Source organism: Mesoplodon mirus, assembly GCF_964341445.2.
Source record: "Mesoplodon mirus genome assembly, chromosome: 20".
Lineage (NCBI taxonomy): Eukaryota > Metazoa > Chordata > Mammalia > Artiodactyla > Ziphiidae > Mesoplodon > Mesoplodon mirus.
This window is the reverse complement of record NC_138996.1, coordinates 12,889,253-12,914,897: the sequence shown is the minus strand read 5'-3', so window position 1 is coordinate 12,914,897 and position 25,645 is coordinate 12,889,253. Positions and strand designations below refer to the sequence as shown.

The window sequence follows — 25,645 nt, the reverse complement described above, 5'->3', positions numbered from 1 at the left end:
GGAGAGTCACAGCTGAGCTCTGCTTTCCCGGGGAAAAGGCCCCAAGAGCCATCAACTGGTAGGAACACTTCAAGAGTCATGTTTGTTAATTCCTGGAGGTTGAGTGAGGTCTAGGTGAAGAGTGACAGCCTCCTTGGGGCTAGAGGCTCAGAAGGACCGCCACACGTTGGGGGGTGTTACCTCCAGGGATACTACCAAATTCTCACATGGAAGAGGCAAGAAAAATTCCCTCAGTGACTCTGGCAGAAGGAGGGGAAGAGTAACTATACTGAAATACACCCAGAGGGTTTTCTGTAACAAAGACCGACTCCAGGAGAGAAGAGTTTCCCAAAGCCTTATCTCAGGTGAGGGAAGGGCGTTTCTCCCACTCTAGCCCCCTCTCACCTTCCTGTCTCACCTGAGGGGAACAGGTAGAGATGCTTAAAGATTACAGCCCCAAGATACAGAGCCACTGGAAAACTGAGATTTAATCACAAAATTATATAACCTTCCCTTCTCCCACACATTACTACCATACCAACAGGGCTCCAGTACAACAAGAGTGAATCACAGTTGAAAGAGCTTCAAGGTACAGACTATTCAAGAAAGAGTTTTTGAGAAATCCAAAGACAAGGAGACAAAAGCAAGGACGTTAGAGGAATTGGAAGCCTCAGGAAACTACAGCTACATCAAACATTAAACATAGTGCAACTGCTAGCCAGAATAACATAAAACCTCACACTACAGATCTGTTTACCTTAGTTCCTATTATCTAATACATCATACCCCACTGCCAAAAAAAATCACAAAGCATGCTAAAAGGCAGGGAAAAACACTGTATGAAGAGACAAAGCAAGTATTCGAATAAGACTCAGATAAGCCATCAATTTGGAATTATTAGGGAACGTAACATGAGTATGATTAATATATTTAGGACTCTAAAGAAAAAGGCAATGCAGAAAAACAAACGAGTAATGTAAGCAGAGAGATGGAATCTCTAAGAAAGAATCAAAAGGAAATGCTAGAAATTAAAGACACTGCAACAGATTTTTTAAATGTCTTGATAGGGCTTCCCTGGTGGCGCAGTGGTTGAGAGTCCACCTGCCGATGCAGGGGACACGGGTTCTTGCCCGGTCTGGGACAATCCCACATGCCGTGGAGCGGCTGGGCCCGTGAGCCATGGCCGCTGAGCCTGCGCGTCCGGAGCCTGTGTTCTGCAACGGGAGAGGCCACAACAGTGAGAGGCCCACATACTGAAAAAAAAAAAAAAAAAAAAGTCTTGATAGGCTCACCTGTGGACTGGAGAAAGCGAAGAAAGAATACGTAAGCTTGAAGATATGTCATCAGAAATTCCCAAGCTGATATTGAAGAGAAACAAGAAGGATAAAAAAATAACCCAGAACTATATTGAAGACATATGGGACAAATTCAAAATGTGTAATATATGCATAATTGGAATTTGAAGAGAAGAGAGAATGGAGCAGAAGAAATATTGGAAGTTAATATTGGCTGAGAACTTTCCAAAATTCATGACAACAAATCACAGATCCAGAAAGCTCAGAGAATACCAAGAACAATAAATACAAAAATATCTAAAACTATGAATATCATATTCAAACTGCTAAAAAAAACAACAAAGAGAAAATTGTGAAAGAAGCCAGAGGAGAAATAAAAAACACCCTACCTCAAGAGAAACAAGGTTAAGAATTAACAGTGGTCTTTTTGTCAGAAACTATAATAAAGAAGAGAGTGGAGTGAAATATTTAAAGTATTGAAAGAAAGAAAAAAAAATTGCATCAACCTAAAATGTTGTATGCAGTGAAGTTGTCCTTCAAAAGTGAAGGAAAAATACTTTCTCAGACAGACAAAAATAGGGATTTACATCACCAGAAGACCTGCCCTGCAAGAAAAATCAAAAGAAGGTAAGAAAGTAAGAAGGTCTTTTCAGGAAGAAGAAAATTGATACAGGTCAGAAACTCAGATCTACATAAAGAAAAGAGCATTAGAGAAGGAATAAATGAAGGGAAAATAAAATATTTGATTTTTCTTCATTCTTAATTGATCTAAAATATAACTGTTTAAAGTAGTAATAGTAAAATTGTACTGGGTGATTATAGCATGTAAATACATGAAATGAATAGCAACAATGTCATAAGAGACAGGAGGGAGGAACTGGGGATACACTGTTACAAGCAGCAACACTACACAGGAAACAGCACAGTGTTATTTTAAGATGGACTTAGATTAGTTAAAAATGTATGTTGCAAATTTGAAGGCAACTCCTGTTTTTTAAAGAAAAATGTGAGTAGTATGCTAAGAGATAAAATGGAATCTTATAAAATGCTCAAAACGAGAGAAGGCAGTAATAAAAGGTGGGGGAAGAACAAATGCCACAAATAGCAAACAATTACAAACATGGTGGACGACCCAACTATATCAATGATCACTTTTAAAGAGAGTCATGTAAATAAAATAACTACAAGATATTGTCAGGGTGGATAAAGAAAAAGAACCCAATTATATACTATCGATAAGAAACCCACCTTAAACATAAATATTTGGATGGGTTAAAAATGAAAAGATGGAGAATGATAAACCATTTTAACCCTAATCAAAAAGAAAACTTGAGTAGCTGTATTCATTTTAATCAAAGAAGATTTGAAACAAGGAAAATTGTCACGGATAAAGAGGAACATTACATAGTGATGAAGAGGTTAGTTCTTTAAGACAACAATCCTAAATGTTTATGTACCTAAAAACAGAGCATTGAGGGCTTCCCTGGTGGCGCAGTGGTTGAGAGTCCGCCTGCCAATTCAAGGGACACGGGTTCGTGCCCCGGTCTGGGAAGATCCCACATGCCGCAGAGCGGCTGGGCCCGTGAGCCATGGCCACTGAGCCTGCGCGTCTGGAGCCTGTGCTCCGCAACAGGAGAGGCCACAGCGGTGAGAGGCCCGCATACCGCAAAAAAAAAACAAGAGCATCGAAATACATGGAGCAAAAAAATTGTTAAAACCAAAAGGGGAAGTAGATAAATCCACTCAAAGTTGGAGACTTCATGACCCCCTTTTCAGTAATTGATCAAGTTAGCAGAAAATCAGTAAGGATATAGTAGATCTGAACAACGTTATCGATCAACTTGTTCGAATTGACATTTGTAGAATACTCCAGCAATAGCAAAATGCACATTCTTAAGTGCACAAAATGGACTACATTCTGGGCCATAGAAAATACATTAACAAATTTAAAAGCATTGAAGTCATACAAAGTATTTCTCAGACACAGTGAAATTAAACTAGAAATCAATAACAGAAAGAGACCTGGAAAATCTCCCAAATACATGTAAGTAAACAACTTCTTAATAACACATAGATCCAAGAAGAAGTCTAAAGGAAACTTGAAAACGTTTTGAACTAAAGAAAAATGAAAATACAGATTATAAAAATTAGTGGGGTGCAGCAAAAGCAGTGCCTAAAGGGAAATTTATCGCATTAAATGCATATATTAGAAAAGAGGAAAGAACTAAAATCAGTAATCTAAGATTCTACCTTAAGAAACTAGAGAAAGAAAAAATTTAATCCTAAAGCAAGCAGAAGAAAAGTAATAGTAAAATTACAGGATAAATCAATAAAAATGAAAACAGGAAAACAAAAGAGAAAATCAACAAACCGCAACGGTAGTTCTTTGAAAATATCAATGCAATTTATAAACTTGTAGTCAGACTAAACAAAGATCAGACTAAACTGATCCTATGGACAGTAAAAAGATAATTCAGGAATCCTATGAACTCCTTTCAAAGAATTTCATAGTTTAGATGATATGGAACAATTCCTTGAAAGAAATACCAAAACTCACACAAAGAGAAAAAAATAATCTGAACAGCCTTATAGTTATTAAACAAATTAGCCTTATATTTATTAAACAAATTTAATAAATATATTTTTATTGATCATTGGATACCCATTGATTAAACCTCCCCCCCATACAGACACACAAAGCACCAAGCCTAAAAGTTTTTACTGGTGAATTTGACCAAATATTTAAGATGTGATGCCAATTCTCCACAATCTCTTTCACAAAATAGAAGCAGAGTGTATACTTCCTAACTCAAGGCCCGCATTACCCTAATACCGAAACCAGATATATATATTACAAGAAAGGAAAACTATAGATCAGTATCTCACAGGAACATAATGCAAAAATCTTCAAAAAAATAAAAGCAATTCAAATACAACAATGTACAAAAAGAATTATAAACCATGACCATGTAGGATTTATTCCAGCTGTGCAAGTCTGGTTCAACACTGAAAATCAACCAATGTAATCAACCACGTCAAAAGACTAAAGCAGAAAAATCATATGATCATTTCAGTCGATGCACAAAAAAGCATTTGACAACATACAACACTCACTCTTGATAAATTTTTTTTTAATCTCATTAAACTAGGAAAAGAGAGGAACTTCCTCAGCTTGATAAAGCATATCTACAAAAAACCTACAGGTAACATCATACTTAATGGTCAGAAACTGGATGCTTCCCCCTTAAGAAAAAAATCTAATCCTAAAGCAAGAAGAAAAGTAGTAATAAAATTACAGGATAAATCAATTAAAATGAGAACAGGAAGACAAAAGGGAAAATCAACAAGCCCGAAGGTACTTCCTTGAAAATCAATGCAATTCATAAACTTCTATTCCGAGGAACAAGGCAAGGATACACCCTTTCCTCATTCTGATTTAATAGCACAGAATGTCCTAGTAAGTGAAATAAGGCAAGAAAAGGAAAATAAAAGCTGTACAGATTGGAAAGGAAGAAATAAAATTATCTTTCTTCACAGATGATACGATTGCCTCTGTAAAAATCCTAGAGATTCTACAAAAATATACCTGCAACTATTAAGTGATTATAGCAAAGCCACAGGATACAAAAGTCAATTGTTTTTCTATATACCAGCCACTGGTATATAGAAACAGCAGGAATTAAAAAAATTTTAAATACCACTTACAATAGTACCAAAATATTATGCATAAATCTTACAAAATATGTATAAATCTATAAGCAAGAAACAAAGCTCTGATGAAAGAAATTAAAGAAGATCTAAAAATACAGATATATTCTGTATTCATAGGTTGGAAGATGCAGTATATTAAGATGTCAGTTTTTTCCAACTTGATCTATGGATGGGGGTGCAACACAACCTCAAACCTCCAGTGAGTTGTTTTGTAGATACTGACAAACTGATTCTAAAGTTTATTTGAAAAGATAAAAGATCTAGAATAGCCATCACAATACTAAAAAAGAACAACATTGGAGGACTCATACTCCCCAATTGCAAGATTTACTATAAGCCTTCATTAATCAAGACATAATGGTATTGATAAAAGGATAGACAACGTCAATCAGTGGAAGAAATAACGAAGTTCAAAAATAGGACCACACAAATATGGTCAACTGATGTTTGAGAAAGGAGCAAAGGAAATTCAAGTGAAAAAGGATAGTCTTTTCAAGGAGAGGTAATGGAACCACTGTATATCCATACACACACATACACACACACACACACACAAAGCCAAAAAGAAAACAAGCAAACAAAAAAAACACAACATAGATGTAGATATTACACCTTTAACAAAAATTGGCTCAAAATGGATTATATATGTAAATGTAAAAATGCAAAAGTACAAAACTTCTATCAATAGAAGACATAGGAGACCACCTACATGAACTTGGGTTTGTGGATGAGTACAGAAAATATATTGTAATATCAATCAATAATTTGGAACTGATTAAAATCAAGAGCATCTGCTCTTCCAAAGACTCTGTTAAGAAAATGAAAAGGTAAGCCAATGTTTGCAAAACACATATCTGATAAAGGACTAAATAAACAAAGAACTCTTAAAACTCAATAAGAATAAACACAATAAAGAACTCTTAAAACTTAATAAGAAAACAATTCAATTAAAACATGGGCAAAATAACTAAAAGGACACCTCACCAAAGAAGATGTTCAGGTGGAAAATAAACATGAAAAGATGGTCAAATCATTTGTCATTACAGAATTGCAAATTAAAACAGCAGTGAGGTACCACTACCTACCTATTCATTTAGAGAAAATTCAACAAAATTGACAATGTAAATTGCTCCCAAGGATGCCTAGCAACAGGAACTCTCATTCATTGATGGTGGGAATGCAAAATGGCACAGTCATTTTGGAAGACAGGAGGTTTCTTATAAAACTAAACATAGTCTTACCATAAAATTCAGTAACTGGGCTCCGAGGTGTTAACCCAACTTCTTTGAAAACTTGTGTCCACCCAAAAATCTGCATGTGAATGTTACAGCAGCTTATTCAGAATCACCAAAAAAAACCTGCAAGCAACCAAGATGTTCTTTAATAGGTGAATTGATAACAAACTGTGCTATATCCACAGAATGGAATTTTATTCAGCAATCTTTAAAAAATGAGCTACCAATGTGCAAAAGACATGAATGAATCTTAAATTTTGTCTAAGAAGTCAGTCTGAAAAAGCTATATATACTGTATGATTCAAACTAATGACCTTCTGGAAAAGGCCAAACTATAATGATAGTAAAAACAGAAGCCATTACCTACCCATCAAAACTCAGGCCAAATGGTTGCTTATAAATGAGATAAAATTTGTATCTATTTTGAAACATAGCGTTACATCCCATTTCTCCAGTGAATTCATTATACCACAGAAATGCATTTTTCAAGGAATTTCCAATACCTTTGCCTTTCTAAATGTTGATATCATTCCTTAGGTTGGAGAAGTTGGCAATATTTGCTTGCTTTCAAGTCCTTTCATAAAATGGTATTCATATTGGTTATTTGCTACACATTAGAGTCTGCTTTTCAGCTTGATAGCCTCTGATTTGCCCTCCAGGAAAAGATGTGTACCAACCAAGCAGTCATATGTTACTTTACGATAAAACCACATAAGAACCTAAATGCTCATGTTGGCGTGGCCAGTGCATCCCTCCTTATTCACAGAGCAACAACAGGATCTTAATCAAGTTACCTAGCTTCTCCTCATCTGAAAATGAGGCAATTGCAGAGTTGCTCTGAGGATCAGCAATAATAAATGTGAAGCACCAAGTATAACGCCCTCCACGTGTGCTCATTCAATACGTGGCACCTATGATAAAACAGACTCTCATCTGAATTTGCCTGAAGAACATGAAATTAGAGCAGAATGACTTGGTTGAAGGACTCTTAGACTAATCACAGCCTGTTGCATTTGCATGTCAGGATCAGAGCCACCTTCCCAGCCTGTTGCCACATGAGTTTGAGCCCAAAAACAAGAGAAACTTTTCCTATGGGAAGAGGTCAGATAGGTGATGTTGGCTACAGTTACTCTTTTCTTTTCCTAGATGAAAGGGAGTTTATTTAGAGAACATTTCTTTGAAAATAGTATTTATTAAGTTCATTACTTAAATTACAATCATATTCAACCTGCTATCCTTTTTTTCCCAAGGAATCTGGGAGCTTTAGATAATCCCTTGGTTTGTTCTCATGTGTAGCCCATGGTATTCATCATGTGGCTTTAATTACTTTAAAATTCACCTGTTATTTCCCAGGTTGTGGGTAACAGGGACACATCTTGCTGTAATTATCATGTACCAAATAGATGATGAATCTCCCTAAAATCATGGAAGGTGTAAACTATAAGGAAGCTTAGTTTTGTTTTTGATTTTGAATTTCCTGATAGTAGGAGAGATGGCCTGGACTTATTATAACTATCTTAAACCAGTAACATATGGCAACACAACTGGCCAAGTTTAGAGATACAATCAATGGCTCTCATCAGCTACTCATTCTCCAGTCAGTAAGTCAACAAATATTTATTGGGAATTCAGTGGATGTCCTCAATAAATTGCATTGTGCCAAACACTGTGCTAGATGCTAGATCATACATATGATCTCTGTTCTCATGGAACTCAAACATGTGGAAGTTCTCTGTAAGCCTTAGAGAGGAAATGTCAATAGCTTCTTATAGTCTGTAAATTTCATTATCATATGACATACAATAGTTGCAAGATATTTTCAACTTCAGCGAGTCAAAAATCTTGGAACAAATCATTCTGGATAGCTTTGCCTAGAACTTATCTAAGCATCATTATTGTTTACATAATTTTAGATGGAAATAATCCTAGGAACATAGTAGGCCCTTTTCCTGATTCTTTATGGAAGGATGTATTGACTATAGTTCAACTTCTTTTAGATTATTCAGATGTCAATAATGATATGTGTCATAATACACAGTACAGTTACAGTTAATTGGAGGAGAATTTGACCCTCTGGGAAGACAAATAGAATACCTCACTTTGTCCCTTCTGTGACTACTTCGTTGTTGTTTTTATAATGAAAACTTACTGAGATATAATTCACCTACTATACAACTCAGTACAGTGGTTTTTAGTATAGTCACAGAATTGTGCAGCTGGCACGTCTAAGTTCAGAACAGGTTCATCACTCCCAGAAAAAACTTGGTACCATTCACGCCTTCCTACCTCCTCCAAAATCACTAATCTACTTTCTGTCTTTATGGATTTTCCCATTCTGAACATGTCATAAAAATTGAATTATGTAGTATATGACCTTTTGTGTCTGACATCTTTTTTTTTTTTTTTTTTTTTTTTTTTTTTTGCTGTACGCGGGCCTCTCACTGCTGTGGCCTCTCCCGTTGCGGAGCACAGGCTCCGGACACACAGGCTCCGCGGCCATGGCTCGCGGGCCCAGCCGCTCCGCGGCACGTGGGATCTTCCGGGATAGGGGCACGAACCCGTGTCCCCTGCATCGGCAGGCGGACTCTCAACCACTGCGCCACCAGGGAAGCCCTGTGTCTGACATCTTTTATTTCGCATAATGTTTCTAGGTTTATCCATGTTGTAGCATGTCTAGTCTTCATTCCTTTTTAGGACTGAATAGTATTCCATTATATCAGCACACTACATTTTGTTTATCCTTTCATTAGTTGATAAACATTTGGGTTGTTTCTTTCCTCTGCTATTATGAATAATGCTTCAATGGACATTGCATTCATGTGCAGGTTTTAGTACAGATGCATGTTTTCAGTTCACTTCAATATATACCCAGGAGTAGAATTGTTAGGTTATGTGATAACTCTGTTCATAGCATTTTGAGGAGCTGCTGAATTATTTTGCAAGGCTGATGCACCATTTTGCAATTACACCAGCAATGTGTAAGGGCTCTACTGTCTTTACATCCTCTCTGACACTTTTTATTGTCTGTCTCTTTTATTATAGCCATCCTAGTGGGTGTGGTGATACCTCATTGTGGTTTTTATTTGAACTTCCCTGATGTCTAGTGATGAGAATCTTTTTATGTGCTTATTGTTTATTTGTATGAGTATCAAGCCTTTTACCCATTTTTTAATTGGGTTGTCTTTGTTGTTGAATTCTAAGAGTTATTTGTTTTTCCTGACCAAGTTCTTTATCAGATGTATTATTTGCAAATATTTTCTCACATCCATGAGCTGTCTTTTCACGTTCTTTGTGGAGTCCTTTGAACCACAAAGGTTTTTAATTTTGATGGCATCAAAATTGTCTATTTTTTATTTTACTGCCTGTGTTCCTTGGTGTTATATCTAAGAAACCATTGCCTAATCCATGGTTTTGAAGATTTATACCTGTTTTCTTCTAAGAGTTTAATAATTATAGTTTTTACATTGAAGTCTTTGATCCATTTAAGTTAATTTTTTATAGAAGGTGTAAGGTAAAGATCCAACTTCTTTCTTTTCCATGTGGATATTCAGTTGTTCCAGCAGTATCTGTTGGAAATACTATTCTTTTCCCCACTGAATTATGTTGGCACCCTTGTTAAAATGAATTGACCATTAAAGTAAGAGTTTATATCTGGCCTCCCTTCTATTCCACTGATCTACATATCTATCTTTATGCAAGTAGCACAATGTCTTGATTAATGCGATTTGTAGTAAGTTATGAAATCACGAAGTGTGATTCCCCAACTTTGTTCTTTGTCTAGATTGTTTGGTTTTTCTAGGTCCCTTCAATTTCCATACTAATTTTAGAATCAGTTTGTCAAGTTCTGCCAAAAAAAAAAAATACAGCTAACTTAGAGATTGATTTGAAACTTCAGATCAGTTTGGATAGTGTTGCCATTTTAACAGTACTTAAAAGCCTTGAATCAGTAGGTCTCTTTGTGTGCATGTTGGGGAATGCCTTCAACACTCCATCAGTTTCCATCTCTGCCTTAGCCTTTACTTCCTTCTTGCGCAGAGTCTCAAAGTCACCCAGATGCGTGGGATTAAGGATGTCTCAGGTGTTTCCTGGGTATCAAGTGCACAGCCTTGCACATGCATGTGGTTTTCTTTTAGATTCCTAGAATGAATAAGTAAAAGCTTTTCAAACCCCCCACCCCCACGGACTTCTCATTCTCCAGCTTTTCTGTTTAAGGATTTTGATTAGCCTCTTGTTTGGCGCACTGTTACCTCTGCCTCAGGTATCTGCAATTTTAAACAATTGCTGCTTATCAATTTTGGAAAATTCCCCAGGGGAACCAGCTATTCCCACTGAGGAGGCTCGGAGTCAGGTCAAATAAAGACAAGTCCTATGATTGGGTGTCTCCAGGGAGCTGCCATAAAGCTAAATAATGATATTTTGTGTGAATAGGGCTTTGGGGGAAGTTCAAATCCATTCTTCCCTCTCCAGTGGATGCTAGCCTGGTGGTTTTCATGGCTACTGTGGATTTCAAGGCTACTGTAGAGCTGGGGAGAGGGGGATGGGAATAGGCAAGTTAAAATGCAACAAATCTTACTGTTCTTATCAAGATTATGTCATTTTTCTTGAATTGAACACGTCTCAGATTGCTTCAGGCATCTGGCTAATTTCCAGAGTTCTGAAATAGTTGATTTTGAGAATTTTTGTCAGTATTCTCATTGCTTTTATGAAAGAGTGGAGGTTTGGATGTCCTTACTGCCATCTGGAAGTGCTTTTCTCCGTGGCTACTTTCTCTAGTTTTGTTTTTTATCTTTCTATTAAAATTTCAATGTTTACTTAAGCTGGTATAAGACTATCTCTTTGCAGCAACTCCTCTCTTCAACTGTAATTTGCCATTTTTAATCTGCAAATCAAAAAAACAAGCATGTTAGAATTATAGTTAGCGCATGCAAAAATTTACCATGATGTCAGGGTGTGTTCTAGATCAGGGGGCTAGAAAATTACATCCTACAGGCCAAATCCCCAGCCCACCACTTGTTTTTATATAATGGCTTGCAATGACGAAGCAGTTGAATTTGCATTGACAGTATATCTGTGCTAAATGAATGAAATATACATTGACAGTATCAGATTAGGCACTTAAAACAGTATTCCTAATTCAAAAGCACTTGTTACAACAGTTAGAAAAATTTAAAAGACTATCTCATCACAACAGAATTTGCAAAGTTTGTTTATAAGTGGCTCATTTGGTAGCCAAGCAAGGGAAGTCATTTTCTGATAGTGATCCAATTACATTGTATTTGATTGCAGCAGTCAACAAATGTGTCCAGAGAAAATGAGATTGTTTATTACCATACCATTAATCTTTCAGCAAAAATGGTTGCTTGAATAGTTGACATTAGGAGCCATATCAGTAGTCATTTAAAAAATAAGGCAAATGATATTGAGTGGTTTCCCTTAGCTCATTATGAGTCGATAAATGTTACTGATACTGTTTAATTGTTGTTTATTAAATAAGCCCATGTTGAATTTGAAGTAACTGAAAACTTAGCCTCTGTGAATGGTCTGCATGGCACAATTACCACATGAAAATATATTCAGAAAAGGTGGGACGACAGTAATTCATTACAATATGAAGGAGACTCTACTAAGATGTATTACAACTGATAGTGGTAAAAATATATGCGGAGCAGAAATTCACAGGCAAATTTACAAAACTTGTGAAATGCAAGCTGTGTACCAACTATGTATATTCATTACATGTGTGAATATAATGTATGTGTTTTTCATCAGCTGGTATCTTGTGGAAAATATTTTAACTTATCCTGAGTTATTGGGCCAATAGCATCAGCAGTGAATTTCATTTGCTCTTGTGGACTTCACCATTGTTATTTCTGTGAATTTTTTCAGAAATAGAAGCCGAATATCCTGACTTGCCCTATGGCAAAGCCATCTAATTCCTTAGCAGGGGTAAAGATTTACTGACATTTTTTGAACTCTGGGTCAGGACTGAAATTTTTCTGAATGAGATCTGCCCTTGATCACTTATTGATCACTAAATGGCTTCAAAACTTAGCATTCACTGAAGGTTTGACTGTTTTCCTTAATGAAATCAACATAAAATTAAAAGACAAAACAGCTTATATATGAAACTCATTTTATGATAAAGTCACTAAAATGACAATTATTGTTCTTTGAATCACAACTAATGTCATGCTCTTTTATACATTTCCCATGATGTCAGAAGTTAAAACAAAAGGTGTGATCACTATTTCCATACATATTTCCAGTGGATGTATTTTCTGATCTCAGTTCCAGTAGTGTTTGTTTGTTTGTTTGGACTTTGATGCAAGTGCAAGGGAAATATCTGTATTTTAAGTTCACTTAGCTGTTCAGCTGAGGAGTTTCCACATATCCTTCCATTGCACGTGGTTAATCTGCCGTATAATGACGTGCTAAAGGCAAATATCGAAAGAAGAGTCTAATAATGTCTTCTAAGCGATGAATATTCTCAACTAGAATCATATGTTCATGGAGCACTACCAGTATTTGGCAGTACCTATCTGTGTGAAAAAACATTTCCAAAGATGATAAATCTTTGAATTAAATCTCATTAACATTAACATGTGAACCTTTGCAATTGATTTTGATGGTAAGAACGCTAACTTTGAATGCCAATTTAGCAAAATACCTTTGAAAATTTATTTCTTTTCATTAGATCTGTAATATGAAAATATATTTATTATGATGATTATTATATTTTGAATATCATCAATGAGAAATTGTGAAAATTTATTTTCGGTCTTGTTATATATCTACACAATATCAGTTTTGTGTCTTGGCCCGCAAGCTTAACATGTTTACTACCTGGCCCTTCACAGAAAAAAATTTTTGATCCTGTTCTAGATAGTTAGGTTGACCAGTATCACATCAGATGTCTGGAAATAAAAGGCAGAGGTTAAGTTTGCAAAGGCATGAATTCCCATCCCAAACTCTTACTAAAAGTTTTGAGTTTAGATTAAAAGGGTGTTGAACAGCTTGGAAAAGTAGAGGTGAATAAAGAGTGCCATGAAGTGCAATAGACTCCTTAATTATATAATCTTAGTTGCCCATTGAAACTAAAAAAATAATATAGAAGATAAAAGAATCAAAGAGTTGAATAAAATCAAGACATCTGAAATTTGTTGTGGTTTTGTTAGACTTTTGCCCTAGAATCCTGAGTAAAAGAGAATGGGTTCCTGGCAGATGGTCAGATTGAAGAGGTTGAGAGAAGATTTCACAAAACATGTAGTTTTCTTACTTTCACAGAGTGATGAGAGCTCATGCATAACTTAGAATCTTTTTCCATGGATATTTTGACAGGGAAGAGAGAGAGATTATAAGAAAGAATTTGCATTCTTGCAAAACAGTCCAGAAAATGACCCACCAGGAAGTTAAATATTATTTATATTTGTGTTAAGTATCCGTATAATTCTAAACAGATGCCAGTTTACTCTAGTTTATAAAAGCCAGAGCTTCTGAGCTGAAAACCTTGACAATGCATTATTTGAGTCGTCCATTTGGTCTACAAGGGCAATGAAGCCCTCTTCATGCATGCACTTCTGCCTGCTGGGTGACTAGTGGTGGACCATGGGGTGATCTTGTTTGTGCTGTGAGACGTAGCAAGAAAGATGCAAGTCGCAACTCACTTATCAGCATACACCATGGCTCCATGGGACAGGAGACATTTAGGTGTGTGTATGTTTGGTGGTGATTTTTAAATTATAGGAAGTTTCCTGGAAAGGTTGTAGAAACTCTCTCTCTCACTCTCTCTCTGTCTCCCCTTCTCCCTCTCTCCCTCCTATAAGTGGCTGCACCTAAGTAGACAATTTTGGGAAGGCAATGCATGACTCCTCAAAGTATCCTTCTGGACCTTAGGCAATAGGGGGAAGTGGTGGGGCATCCAGATGGTTTCTTTTTTCTTTTTTTAACATCTTTATTGGAGTATAATTGCTTTACAATGGTTTGTTAGTTTCTGCTGTACGACAAAGTGAATCATCTATACATATACATATATCCCCATATCTCTTCCCTCTTGTGTCTCCCTCCCTCCCACCCTCCCTATCCCACCCCTCTAGGTGGTCACAAAGCACTGAGCTGATCTCCCTGTGCTATGCAGCTGCTTCCCACTAGCTATCTATTTTACATTTAGTAGAGTATATATGTCCATGCCACTCTCTCACTTTGTCCCAGCTTACCCTTCCCCCTCCCTGTGTCCTCAAGTCCATTCTCTAGTAGGTCTGCGTCTTTATTCCCGACCTGCCCCTAGGTTCTTCATGACCTTTTTTTTTTTTTTATAGATTCCATATATATGTGTTAGCATACGGTATTTGTTTTTCCCTTTCTGACTTAACTTCACTCTGTATGACAGACTCTAGGTCCATCCACCTCACTACAAATGACTCAATTTTGTTTATTTTTATGGCTGAGTAATATTCCATTGTATATATGTGCCACATATTCTTTATCCATTCATCTGTCGATGGACACTTAGGTTGCTTCCATGTCCTGGCTATTGTAAAAATAGAGCTGCAATGAACATTGTGGTACATGACTCTTTGAATTATGGTTTTCTCAGGGTATATGCCCAGTAGTGGGATTGCTGGGTCATACGGTAGTTCTATTTTTAGTTTTTTAAGGAACCTCCATAGTGGCTGTATCAATTTACATTCCTACCAACAGTGCAAGAGGGTTCCCTTTTCTCCACACCCTCTCCAACATTTATTGTTTGTAGATTTTTTGATGATGGCCATTCTGACTGGTGTGAGGTGATATCTCATTCCAGATGGCTTCTTGATGCAACAGACCTCAGCTTCAAGAAATCCAGAAATGAATGTCACCTATGTAGTCACACATAAGAAAAGTCAAGTACTTGATGTGCTGCAGAAACTTAATCTCAGAGGCGAACAAGGCAGTATGAGCATCCTCCTCCTTTCCCATTGTTCTCATTCATCTTTAATGTAAAGACCTAAAACACAGGGGACATCTCAGTAACAGTACTCGAGACCTTCCTTCCCTCTCACCCTGTGACTCCTGTCTCCCACCTAAAAACCCCGACTCTTACCTTTCACCCCTAAAAACAGCCCAACTTTAATCACTTCTTGTTAAAGAACACTAACCACAACCATTTCCCTCCCACCAGAGACCACTAATTCTACCTTTTCACCTTTAATCAAGGCAGGCCACCTTTAAAAAATAGCCATCTTGTAACACATAGCAGGGGAGGAGGGCTCCGTGTCACAACTGATTCCAAGTGGCGTCCATCTCCATTCTCTCCGTTGCTGCTTGACAGGTCACGGGTGCTAAGAACAATGCTATAGCACCCAGAATGCCTTTATTCCATAGGCTTCCCTCCAGAGATGGCTTCCAGATGTGGGGAAATTTTTAAAGTCTGTGGTCCTCGACACATCATTAGGTCCTTCCAATGTTTCCAAAAATCTGTAATCACCAGCATGCTAATAATTTGTCTCCATTTTGACCTTCAGCCCCAGGGATTTCAGAGAAACTAAGGAATGTGGATAAGAAGGCTTCACAAATAACACCCTTTTTCCAGAAAAAAAAAAAATCCAGTTGTATCCACGTATCCTGGAATTATGTCCTCTACACAGTTTGTGTACCTTTCGGTTTGATACCCCCCCCTTTCTCTTTCTCTCACACACACACACGCACACCCAGGCACTCATGCACACCCACACCTGTAACATTTTGATGGATGCTAGTTTTTCCCTTCCTAATGTCTTTGGTGGGGGGCATTATTAGTAGTAATTGTCAAGACCAAGCCTCTCACCCCACCGCATAAGGAAAGCATTTTTGTCACCCTAATCTCTGACCCAGGCTCAACCCCTTAAAACCTTAGAAAGTATATCAATACAATGAAAAATGAACTAGTTTTCAGATATTTCAAATTCCTATCTCCCACTTCCGTTATCTCCCCACAAAAAGTAATAGTCTTTTGCCTGAAATTTGCATTTGTCTCATGTAATGTGTTTTTTAAGATCAAAAGTATCGGAATAACTGACTTAATCGTTCAGCTCCTAGTCCATTGAACAGGGAAGATTGTATCCCAAACTGTCTAAGGGAGGAAAATATTTTTCATTCAGATGAACTTCTGTGTTCACTGTGTCATTTGATATTTCGAAAGTGTTGGAAAGGGCACCTGAAAATGCAACCTCATGCTGAAAAGATTGGCTGAGGAAATCGTTCCCAGGAGAGGTGAGGCTTGCCTTGCGCCCTGGGCTACCCTGCCCAGGGCACAGACTCCAGCCTTTATTAAAGTAGCTGCTGCTCCGGGTATTGTCTCATTTGTCCTCACATTGTAGGAAATCCCAAATGCAATATCCATAAAATATCAGTACAAAGGGATTTAAATGAGGGTCCATCTGGGGAATGGGTGAGGAAGAGGAAATTGTCCTTGTTTATCTTTCTCCTCCATCTCCCGTCTGGTAACAATTTTAAGTTCTTAGATGCCTACATGAATGCTTTCACAGAATACACTCTGCAGAGAACCTGTCAGTTTACACTCATCAGAAATAAAGCACAACTTAGCAGAGAGATGTCACATGTGAGCTCAGATGTGGGTTTATCTAATGGAAACACCCCCCCGCCTTCTTGCCGTAACCTGGGCCGGGGCCATTCTGACCTCGGGTCTAACTTCTAAGGGAAGAGGGTGGAAAAAATGTCTTTGCGGAGATTTCAAATGGTAAACATGGAAAATAGAGGCCATGGGTTTGATAGACTCCATCTGGAAAGCAGCATTTAAAGGCAAACAGCACCCTACTCACAGCTGATTTGGTTTACGCTAGAACACGGTTTACATTCTCCTGTGTAGACTGAAAAAAGATTACACTGAATACAATGATGTCCTGAAGTTTAACACCTCTCTTTTTTAAAATACCATTTTCAGATTTTTAAAAAATCATACCAACACTCTTTACCACTAAAGTCAATAATTCCTCAATAACTTAGGGAAGATTTTGTATATGCCAGGAATTAGGAGACAGGAACAAGAGGGAATCTGGAAGATACGATTTACTGGAAGCTTCTTGTCATAAAACCTCCAGGGCTCCAGCCACCCAACTGTCTTTCCTTCCATTGCACATCAGCCAGAATTACCTATAAACGTAGAGGTGTGGAAGGTGTTCTGGGCATAGTGTTTCAAGGCTTTATTCTTCCTTCCCCCTTCTTCCTCTCTCTCTAGGAGCTTTTCAGATTATCAGGGAAAAGTATCCCCATTCTGGCCGTCGAGTGACTAGTGTTAGTACTGAAGTCTCTTGTCCGGAACACCAGAGTCAAGCCAACCAGCAGAGTCGGTTGCCCTAGCTGCCCCACAATGGATTTCTTTTTTTTTTTTTTAATTTTTATTGGAGTATAGTTGATTTACAATGTTGTGTTAGTTTCTGCTGTACAGCAAAGTGAATCAATTATACATATACATATATCCACTCTTTATTAGATTCTGTTCCCATACAGCCCATTTACAGAGTATTGAGTAGAGTTCCTGTGCTATCCAGTAGGTTCTTATTGGTTATCTGTGTTATATATTGTAGTGTGTATATGTCAATCCCAACCTCCCAGTTTATCCCTCCCACCCCCAGGTTTCTTATTCCCCTTCTTCCCTAAGGTTTCCCACATGACTACCAAGAGGGCTTGGAGCTTTGGAGATAACCAGCCTGCTGTCAACGTATGTCACGCCCCATGAGATTTTGTGGCAGGCTTTCTCACTTTTGACCCAGTAAAGGATTCTCAGCAAGGAGACCTGGTCAAGCTGGGGGTGGGAGGCGCAGAGCCTGGTGCTCCCTTTCCCCTTCTCGTCAAAGAGGACGTGATCACAGAGCCCTTTTTTTTTTTTTTTTTTTTTTTTTTGTGGTACGCGGGCCTCTCACTGTTGTGGCCTCTCCTGTTGCGGAGCACAGGCTCCGGACGCGCAGGCTCAGCGGCCATGGCTCACGGGCCCAGCCGCTCCGCGGCATGTGGGATCTTCCTGGACCGGGGCACGAACCCGTGTCCCCTGCATCGGCAGGCAGACTCTCAACCACTGCACCACCAGGGAAGCCCCCACAGAGCCCTTTTTAACAGGGAAAGTGAGTTGTGCCCATCACCTTCCTGAGCTCCTTCCCCGGTTGCTTGGTCCTGAGGCTTCTCAGTGCTCACAGGAGCCCTTTTCCACTTGCCCATGCCCAGGTTCCTAGGCAAATGGGCTGCAAAAAATAATCCACATTTTTACGCCTTAAGTTTCCCTCCAAAGTAAAAACAATACTTTGTAATGAGTAAGTGGCATCCAGGTGAAACCCAGAAAAATGAAATCATAATGTGACCATAAAGACTCATATTCTGAAGTTTGACTATAGCATGTGTGTATGTGTATAGAGGTGTGTGTATATGTGTGTAATTCTGAGAGAGAGGTGGGGGGAAACAGAGATGATACAGCGTGCCCTCACATTCCTAAATTTTAGTTGATTTCCTCTTTCCCAGAACACAAAAGGTGGTAGTCAGTATTGACGATAAATGACTATTTCCAGGATAAGTATGAACTGCATATCTTTGTCACTGCCTGTGCCAGAGTCCCTGGGGAGAAGGCAGCTATAGCCTGCAAGATACAGAATCCTCAGCAGCACCAAAGGCATCCTGGGACTGAGAATTTTCCCTCCATTTTTGGTGGGAACTTGATGGCTGCTTTCAAGAGGCAGTGGCAAGGGACTTTTCCAAAGACGGAACCAAGAAGGGCACCGACACTCCTGGAGACAGGCACACGACCCTCCTCTCCTCCCCAGCACTCAGCCAAGGGACCTGTCCTTCTCCCTGTGCTAAGACTTGATGAAACGTATTGTTTTTATTCAACTCAAGTCTTGAGCAAAAAATATATTGTTCTGCATCCAGGCAAGAAAACTCTCTCCTAAGAATTTATAAGCCACCTGTGGAGTTTTAAAGCGGTTTCAGATGGAATGGTCATGCGCCAGGATTTCCTAACACATCCAAAAATGAGACCTGCAAAGACAAAAAAAAGGAACTGTAGGTGCTTTTTGAGCTTTCTAATAGATATTGTGAAAGGGAGGATCTCATCCATTGGTGGATCATTTTCAAGAATAATCTGAGTCAAGTCTGTTTGTTGGAGGAAATAAGGAAGCGGACTTACACTCTAGGAAATCACGCTTCCTGACCTGGCACTGATACCTACCCCCCACCTTCTTAATGGAGGTTTCCCTGCATGGCTGGATCTCTGTCTCATCGGGTGCCACCATTGGAAACAAAAGGCACATGGTGCTTCATTTATATTTTCCTTTAACTGGTAGGATTCATACAAGATAAGTTGCTATGGGCACAGGAGGAATAGAAGTTCTCTTCAGAATGGTTCCAGAAAGCAGAGAGGAAAGGAGCCTGCCTTCCTCAGCTGAGCTATGTCCAAGCTTGTGCTCACAAGACATTTGCTCCATGAATATCAAAGCAGCCTGAAGAAGGCAGTTGCGAGCAAAGAAAGCTGGTGGCTTCCTTCACATATGGCTCTGTACATCCACAGGCCCTCACCCAGCACACTCAGCCTATTGGCTTCCAAAGGTGGAAGGCAAGACCTGACTGAGGACATTTCAAGGTCCGTTACCACCTCGGTTCTCCCAGGGAAGGTACCACACTTCGCTCGGACAGTAAGAAGCCTATCTTGTGACCAGTGAACCAACCCCACCATCACCCCAACCATGTCCTGCTGAGGGCACTCTCTGATAACTCCCACTTTATTTCTCCCAGCCTGTCTTATACAGAAAGACCCCCTCACCCAAGAGGCTTCTCCCTGTGGTCAAGATGTGGCTTTTCTTCTTTGCCCTGAATGACCTGGATGGTGCCCCGTGGCTACCTTTCCCTCCAATAGAGTCAGCCTTTATGATACAATCCTTGTTTCCAAGTTCTAAGACGGCTAATACTGCACATTCTCATAGATGATTTATTAGTCTCACTAGGGAAGTATATTTCTGAAAGGATCATGTCATTTGCAAGGCATATGGCAGAAGGGAGCTTTAGTTAAGGGATGGTGAGCTGAATCGCATCAGGTTTTGCTTTAGCAAGGACACTGGATGGATGCCTTTATGATGAAGTGGGTCTCCTCCAGCCTTTTCTTTAATGCAGGTCTCCAGCAGGTGTTTCCTCTAAGGCGTATCTGTTTTCCATAACATCAGAATGAAGAAAGATGTTTTCTGTGACATCTTGGCTACATAGATCATGCTTTTTATTATGATAGAAAAGTGTACAGTGATTTATTTGCTACTCTGAGTCAAGTTAAATGTGCTTGGGAGAAGATCATCTTCTATCTGCCAAAAGGGCCTTTCATTTCCAGACCAAGGACTCTTTCTTCATTATGGGGGGTGGGCACGGGGAAAGGACGCATTAGAAGAAGTGGCAAAAGAGCTGAAGAAAGTGACCAGAAGAAAAGGAGGGGAAGTTACTGTAGACATGGGTGCTGAGGGCAGAGAGCAGGAAGCCACCTCCTGAAGGTAGCTTGGGTATATTATATCAACACCTGAGGGACGGTGTCTAGGAAACTACACATGGAGAGAAACAAGCTGCTATGAATGAGTAACACAGCCAATTCTCCAAATCCTGATAAAAATCAAAACCAGACTAGGGTCTTGGTGTGCTCCCCTTAACAAGCTTGGCATAAAGCCATCACCGTGGTCCTGTCTAGCCATCACCATTAAGAGAGCCTGTGTGGCTTTTAGGATGCTGAGTTGGGACTCATGACTTATGGATATTTAAACCACCAAAAGCTGTTAATTTGAATTAGCAAGATAACTCATTTTGGTCAAGCTGACCTTGAGGCTTAACTTTATAACATCTTCTGCCTAGGTAGATGACTAGAATCCACTAACTTTGTAGGTAGGTCTCAAATGGAGAGGAAAATAAAGGATTGCACCTAGTCCTTGGCTGATCTCATTAGCAATTAGCCTCTCTACTTTTCTAAACCCTTCTCCAGTGCCTCAAGTCCCCCACCCCAGCTTCTCTGTCTGGGTCCTCTCTCTATCCCATTAGTTTAGGTCTGATGTTGATCTAAATTTAAGTTCCTTTGTCTGAAAAAGTATGACTTCAGATAGTAGTTTAGAAACTAACCTGGTTAAAGAGAGCAAAATACTTACGTTGGATCTGAGTCTTTGAACCAGGTGTTGAACAACAAGATGTATTAATTTACAGGGAAAACCCCTAACCCTTCAGCACAAAGAACAATAGGTCACATTAGTCTCAGGATGTATAGTAAAACCTCACAGGAGAATGCTGTCATAAGCTACTGGTTACCGGGACTGAACCTATAGTGTGACATAGTACAGTACATCAGAAAAGGCATTTCAAGGCATAGTACCAGATGTTTTTAGGTAGTAAGTACCTAAGTAAATAGTAAAAGTTTTTGTGATCAAAGAAGTGTGCGAAAAACACTGGATTATACAAATTCTAAAGGATATCTCTTTTGCAAGACTTTTCAGAACCTTTGATATGCTAAACTGTGGGGTGAATTTCAAAGAGGGGATACTTTTCTAAAAATTTATTTGCTTACAGAAATCATTTCCTCGGGACTTCTCCAGCTGCTAATATTACGGAATGTGCATTTTGGAAAAGGTATTTGTATTAAGATAGGGCAGACTAATGCTGTGGGAGCAACCGTGAAATCTCAGTGACTTAGCGCAACAACGGTTGTGCTTTCGTGTTCACGTTACATGCCCAGCGCAGGTCAAGGAGGCAGGGACTCGGCTCCATGTAGTCACTCATGTACTCAGGCTGGCCATTTCTGCAGCAGGTTAGGGGGGAGCCTGAAGAATCACGTCAGGGCTTCTTCCTATATCAGCCATCACTTCTCACACGTCATTGGCCAGAATGAATCATGTGGCCCCACCTAACCCACCCATCTGCTAAGGCAGGAAAGGAAAATTGGACATTGTGAGCACCAGTAATCTCAACCTTAGCATTATATTCAAGTGTCAGCTTTACAGTCTGTTAGCTCTTTGACTTTTATCTGTAAACTAAGGGGTGTTCTTTAAAGTCTCTGAAAGAGACAGAAATGCTCAGCAGATATTTCAGATGCTTCCCATGTTCCTCAGCCCTGTAAAGTCAGCAGGAGCCATGTGACTCATTCTGGCCAATGAAATGTGAGCCATGTGACTGGTTCTGGCCAATGAAATGTGTGGTACAATGACGTGTCGATTTGGGCCAAGGCAGTTAAATGCCTGGGTTCATCTCTCTCTCTTCTCTTGCCTTAATGACCAAGGGGGATTCATGTTCCCGGGGGTGTACCCTTAACATGGTAGAGCCTCTGTCCCCGTAAGACTCTGAATGGCTGTGTAGAGCAGAGACACCTGTTCACCTCAGTAAAATACATAGTGTGGGTGAGAAATAACCTGTGTTGGGTTAAGCCCTTGGGATTTGAGGTTGTTTCTGCAGTCTGTGCCTGGATTCTCTCGACTTGAACAGGTCCTTTCTAACCCAAACCTCTCTGTGATTCTTGAAGGGTTTCCTTTCTTCTCTCACAAGCACATATATATTCCTTGGGTTGCGAGTGGGATTTTTCAAAAGCTCCTCAAACCCTTTTGGTGATTGAATACATGATATGACAAGCATTGTGCCTGATGGCAATGTAGGGTGATTACAAGGAAGGCTTTGCCGAGACTTAGACCAAGGTTTGAGCAAATTTTAGTCAAATGAAGGCTGGTGATGGAAGCTGTAAAGGATGCAAAATGCATTTAATAAGTAAGGATGTTTCAAAAGAGACCCATAAGAAAAGATATGGAAAGGAGACAAGAGGAAAACAGGTTAAGGAGAGAGGTATACCACTTATGATTCGATCTCACGGCCTTTTAAATTCTGTATTCAGGTGCGCAAAACACCTCTCATGATTTCTCCCAAGCAGCAGTAGCATCAGAACAGTAGCAAAATTAAGAGCAGAAGTGACCACCCTCAAGGCAGTTAATCTAAGTTCAAAAGAGAGACTGGTGTGTCTGTTAAACATACACACACACGTGCACACACACATACACATACACACAATTCTTGATGGCTCTTGCCCAAAGTGCTTAGTATGTCTTCAGCTGTGAAGACATTCAGCCCTTGCTGTCCTTCAGACATGCATCTTTATTTGGGGGTCTCATAGACCCGAGGTTATTTTCCTTATGTTATTCTTCACTTTGGGCTTGAGGCTCCAATGAGTTTTACGTCATGCTTTGTTACACCCGAGCCCCAAGTGTTCCCAGGCTAACTCTCCATTCTCCGTATCTAGGACTTTTCTATACGAAATGGAGCGAGAGTCTGACCGCCTTGATAGCAGTGGCATGTTTCACTGGTGCAAAGCCACCCCTTTGGACAAAGTGATTCTGGTAGGTGATGTTGTACCAAATCTCAGGTAAAATAAAGCTCATTTTAGCGTAGATGATGTCCTTCCACTAGTCATAAGCACCTGCCCTTTCTCTTTGTAAACTGTGAATTTTGAAGGAAAAACATACCTCATGAGCCATGTGAATGTACGCAGAATAACAGATGTGGCATTTGACAAGGACCATGTGGGTAATATGATGCTGGGATTTAAAATAATTAGATCAGATTCTTCAACTATGTTGCCCCTCCTTTAATAGTTTAGCTGAGTCAGTTATTCAGAATAATGTTCTCCTGAAACTTTGCTGTTTTGCTAGTAAACCTAATTGATTTAAATGCACCAGGGGAACAGACTATTTACAAGAACTCTGTGGTCTTTCTTTTTTTTAATTAAAGATTCCCTTAATTAGTTTTTAAAGTTTGGGTTTTCTATAGTATTTTTTCTTAAAGGTGGCTATACTTAAACACATTAGCAAAGGATGTATCCCCAAAATGCTCAGTCCTCCCACCCCACACCATGAGGGAATCCTTATAGACGTTAGAATCCTGTCCTTGTCTCTGTCCTCTCAAGGAGACAAACTAATTCAGCTCACTGAAATGCCAGCAACCAAGATGCAAAAGCCTTGCATATTATCCCAGGCTCTGATACCTGCATTCTGGATCCCCATCTATTCTCATTTGCCAGAGTTGGAAACTCAAGGATAATCTCAGTGGTTTACCTTGCAAGCAGTAGCTGGTAAATTTAAGTAATAAAAGATGAGTTTTTTAATTAAAAATAAACTAATAAAAGATGTTTGCATGTTGTAAGAACCCTATATAATTTGTTCAACTGTGACTAATTGATAATTTTGTATTTTTCTTGCTTTCCAAGAGTAGTTTAGTTCACTTTTTTCTGTTAAACACACACACACACACACACACACACACACACAATTTTGTAGCTCAGTGCCAGTGTCCTGACAGAATATGTTCCAATTTTTGTAAAAAGCATGATCAATCATTTGATCAGAAGTACAAAATTGTCAGAGCTGTCATATCAACTGGAAAACTGTTAGGGCTGCTGAAACTCCCCATTTTAGCAAGTATGTCTTACTCTGAATGAAATGAAATAAACATCCGTTGAGCAGGAAGGCAAACACGTTTCCAGTGGGAGGGAAATCTTTAGAAAGGTTGGGAAGGGGTTGCAGATGGAAGCATCCAAGAGACCAAGAGATGGCAATAGCAGACATTTTCTTTTACCCTATTTACTGAGCCCGCGGACAGGTTGCTGTGATAGAGCAACTCTATGTGGACTATAGTTCAGAACACCAACTGAGTCTTCTGATAAATTTAGAAGGGCTTCTAGTTTAAGAAATCCTAAGAGTTTTGAAACTGTGACTGTAGAGGAGAAATGTCCAGATTACAAAATTTGGGCCAACTTTGAACTTGGTTGCGTTTGCAGAAAAGTCAAATGGAAGTTGTCGATCTGTTACTTGGAGCAAATAGTGCACCCTCCCCTTCCCCCCAAAAGCCACCATCTTTCTCAATTGGGAGACAGTTTTGTGCTGCAGTTCCTTGGAGAAATTGCCTCTCTAGCTGTGCCCATTAATTGCACTCTGCCATGTATCTCCTTCCTAATTGTTTAGGTCTACTAAAAAGAGCAATTTCTGGACTTCAGGCCTGTTACATTAAATACTGTTGGAGGCTTCATTATTCAAGTTAAAACTAATCGAATTAGCCAGAGACAATTATTCAATAGATTTGGTTAAGATTCATATCACTCTCTAGAAAGGCTCTCCAGACAAGTAGCTTCGTTTCCCACAGGGCCATTCCCTTTGGAATTTCCCAGTCTATGCTAATTGGACAAACTATGCTATTTCCCAGTCTATGCTAATTGGACAAACTCTAATTGTTGAGATGTCAGATGTGACTTATTTTATCCTGTTAGATTTCAACAGCCCCTGTTTCATAGAAGCTTGTCCTTTAACCCAGCAAAAAACTGGCATAAGGATGAATGATACATCCCTTTGAAATATCCTGAATCTTCTTGTGCTCGGGAAGGTAGAACACACTCAAACAGGAAGTGCTTGTAAATAT

At 39.2% G+C, this 25,645-nt stretch overlaps 1 protein-coding gene across 1 annotated transcript in view; it reads left to right on the top strand.

Annotated features, from left to right (window-relative positions):
• The window catches only part of KCNU1 (potassium calcium-activated channel subfamily U member 1), a gene marked incomplete at both ends in the record, with an annotated part of 134,890 nt that overhangs the window by 84,279 nt on the left and 24,966 nt on the right, over positions 1-25,645 (top strand). Inside the window, one exon of the mRNA XM_082608689.1 lies at positions 23,478-23,574. Within this exon, the coding sequence (XP_082464815.1) occupies positions 23,478-23,574 (97 nt within the window). The remainder of the gene's footprint in view (positions 1-23,477; positions 23,575-25,645) is intronic.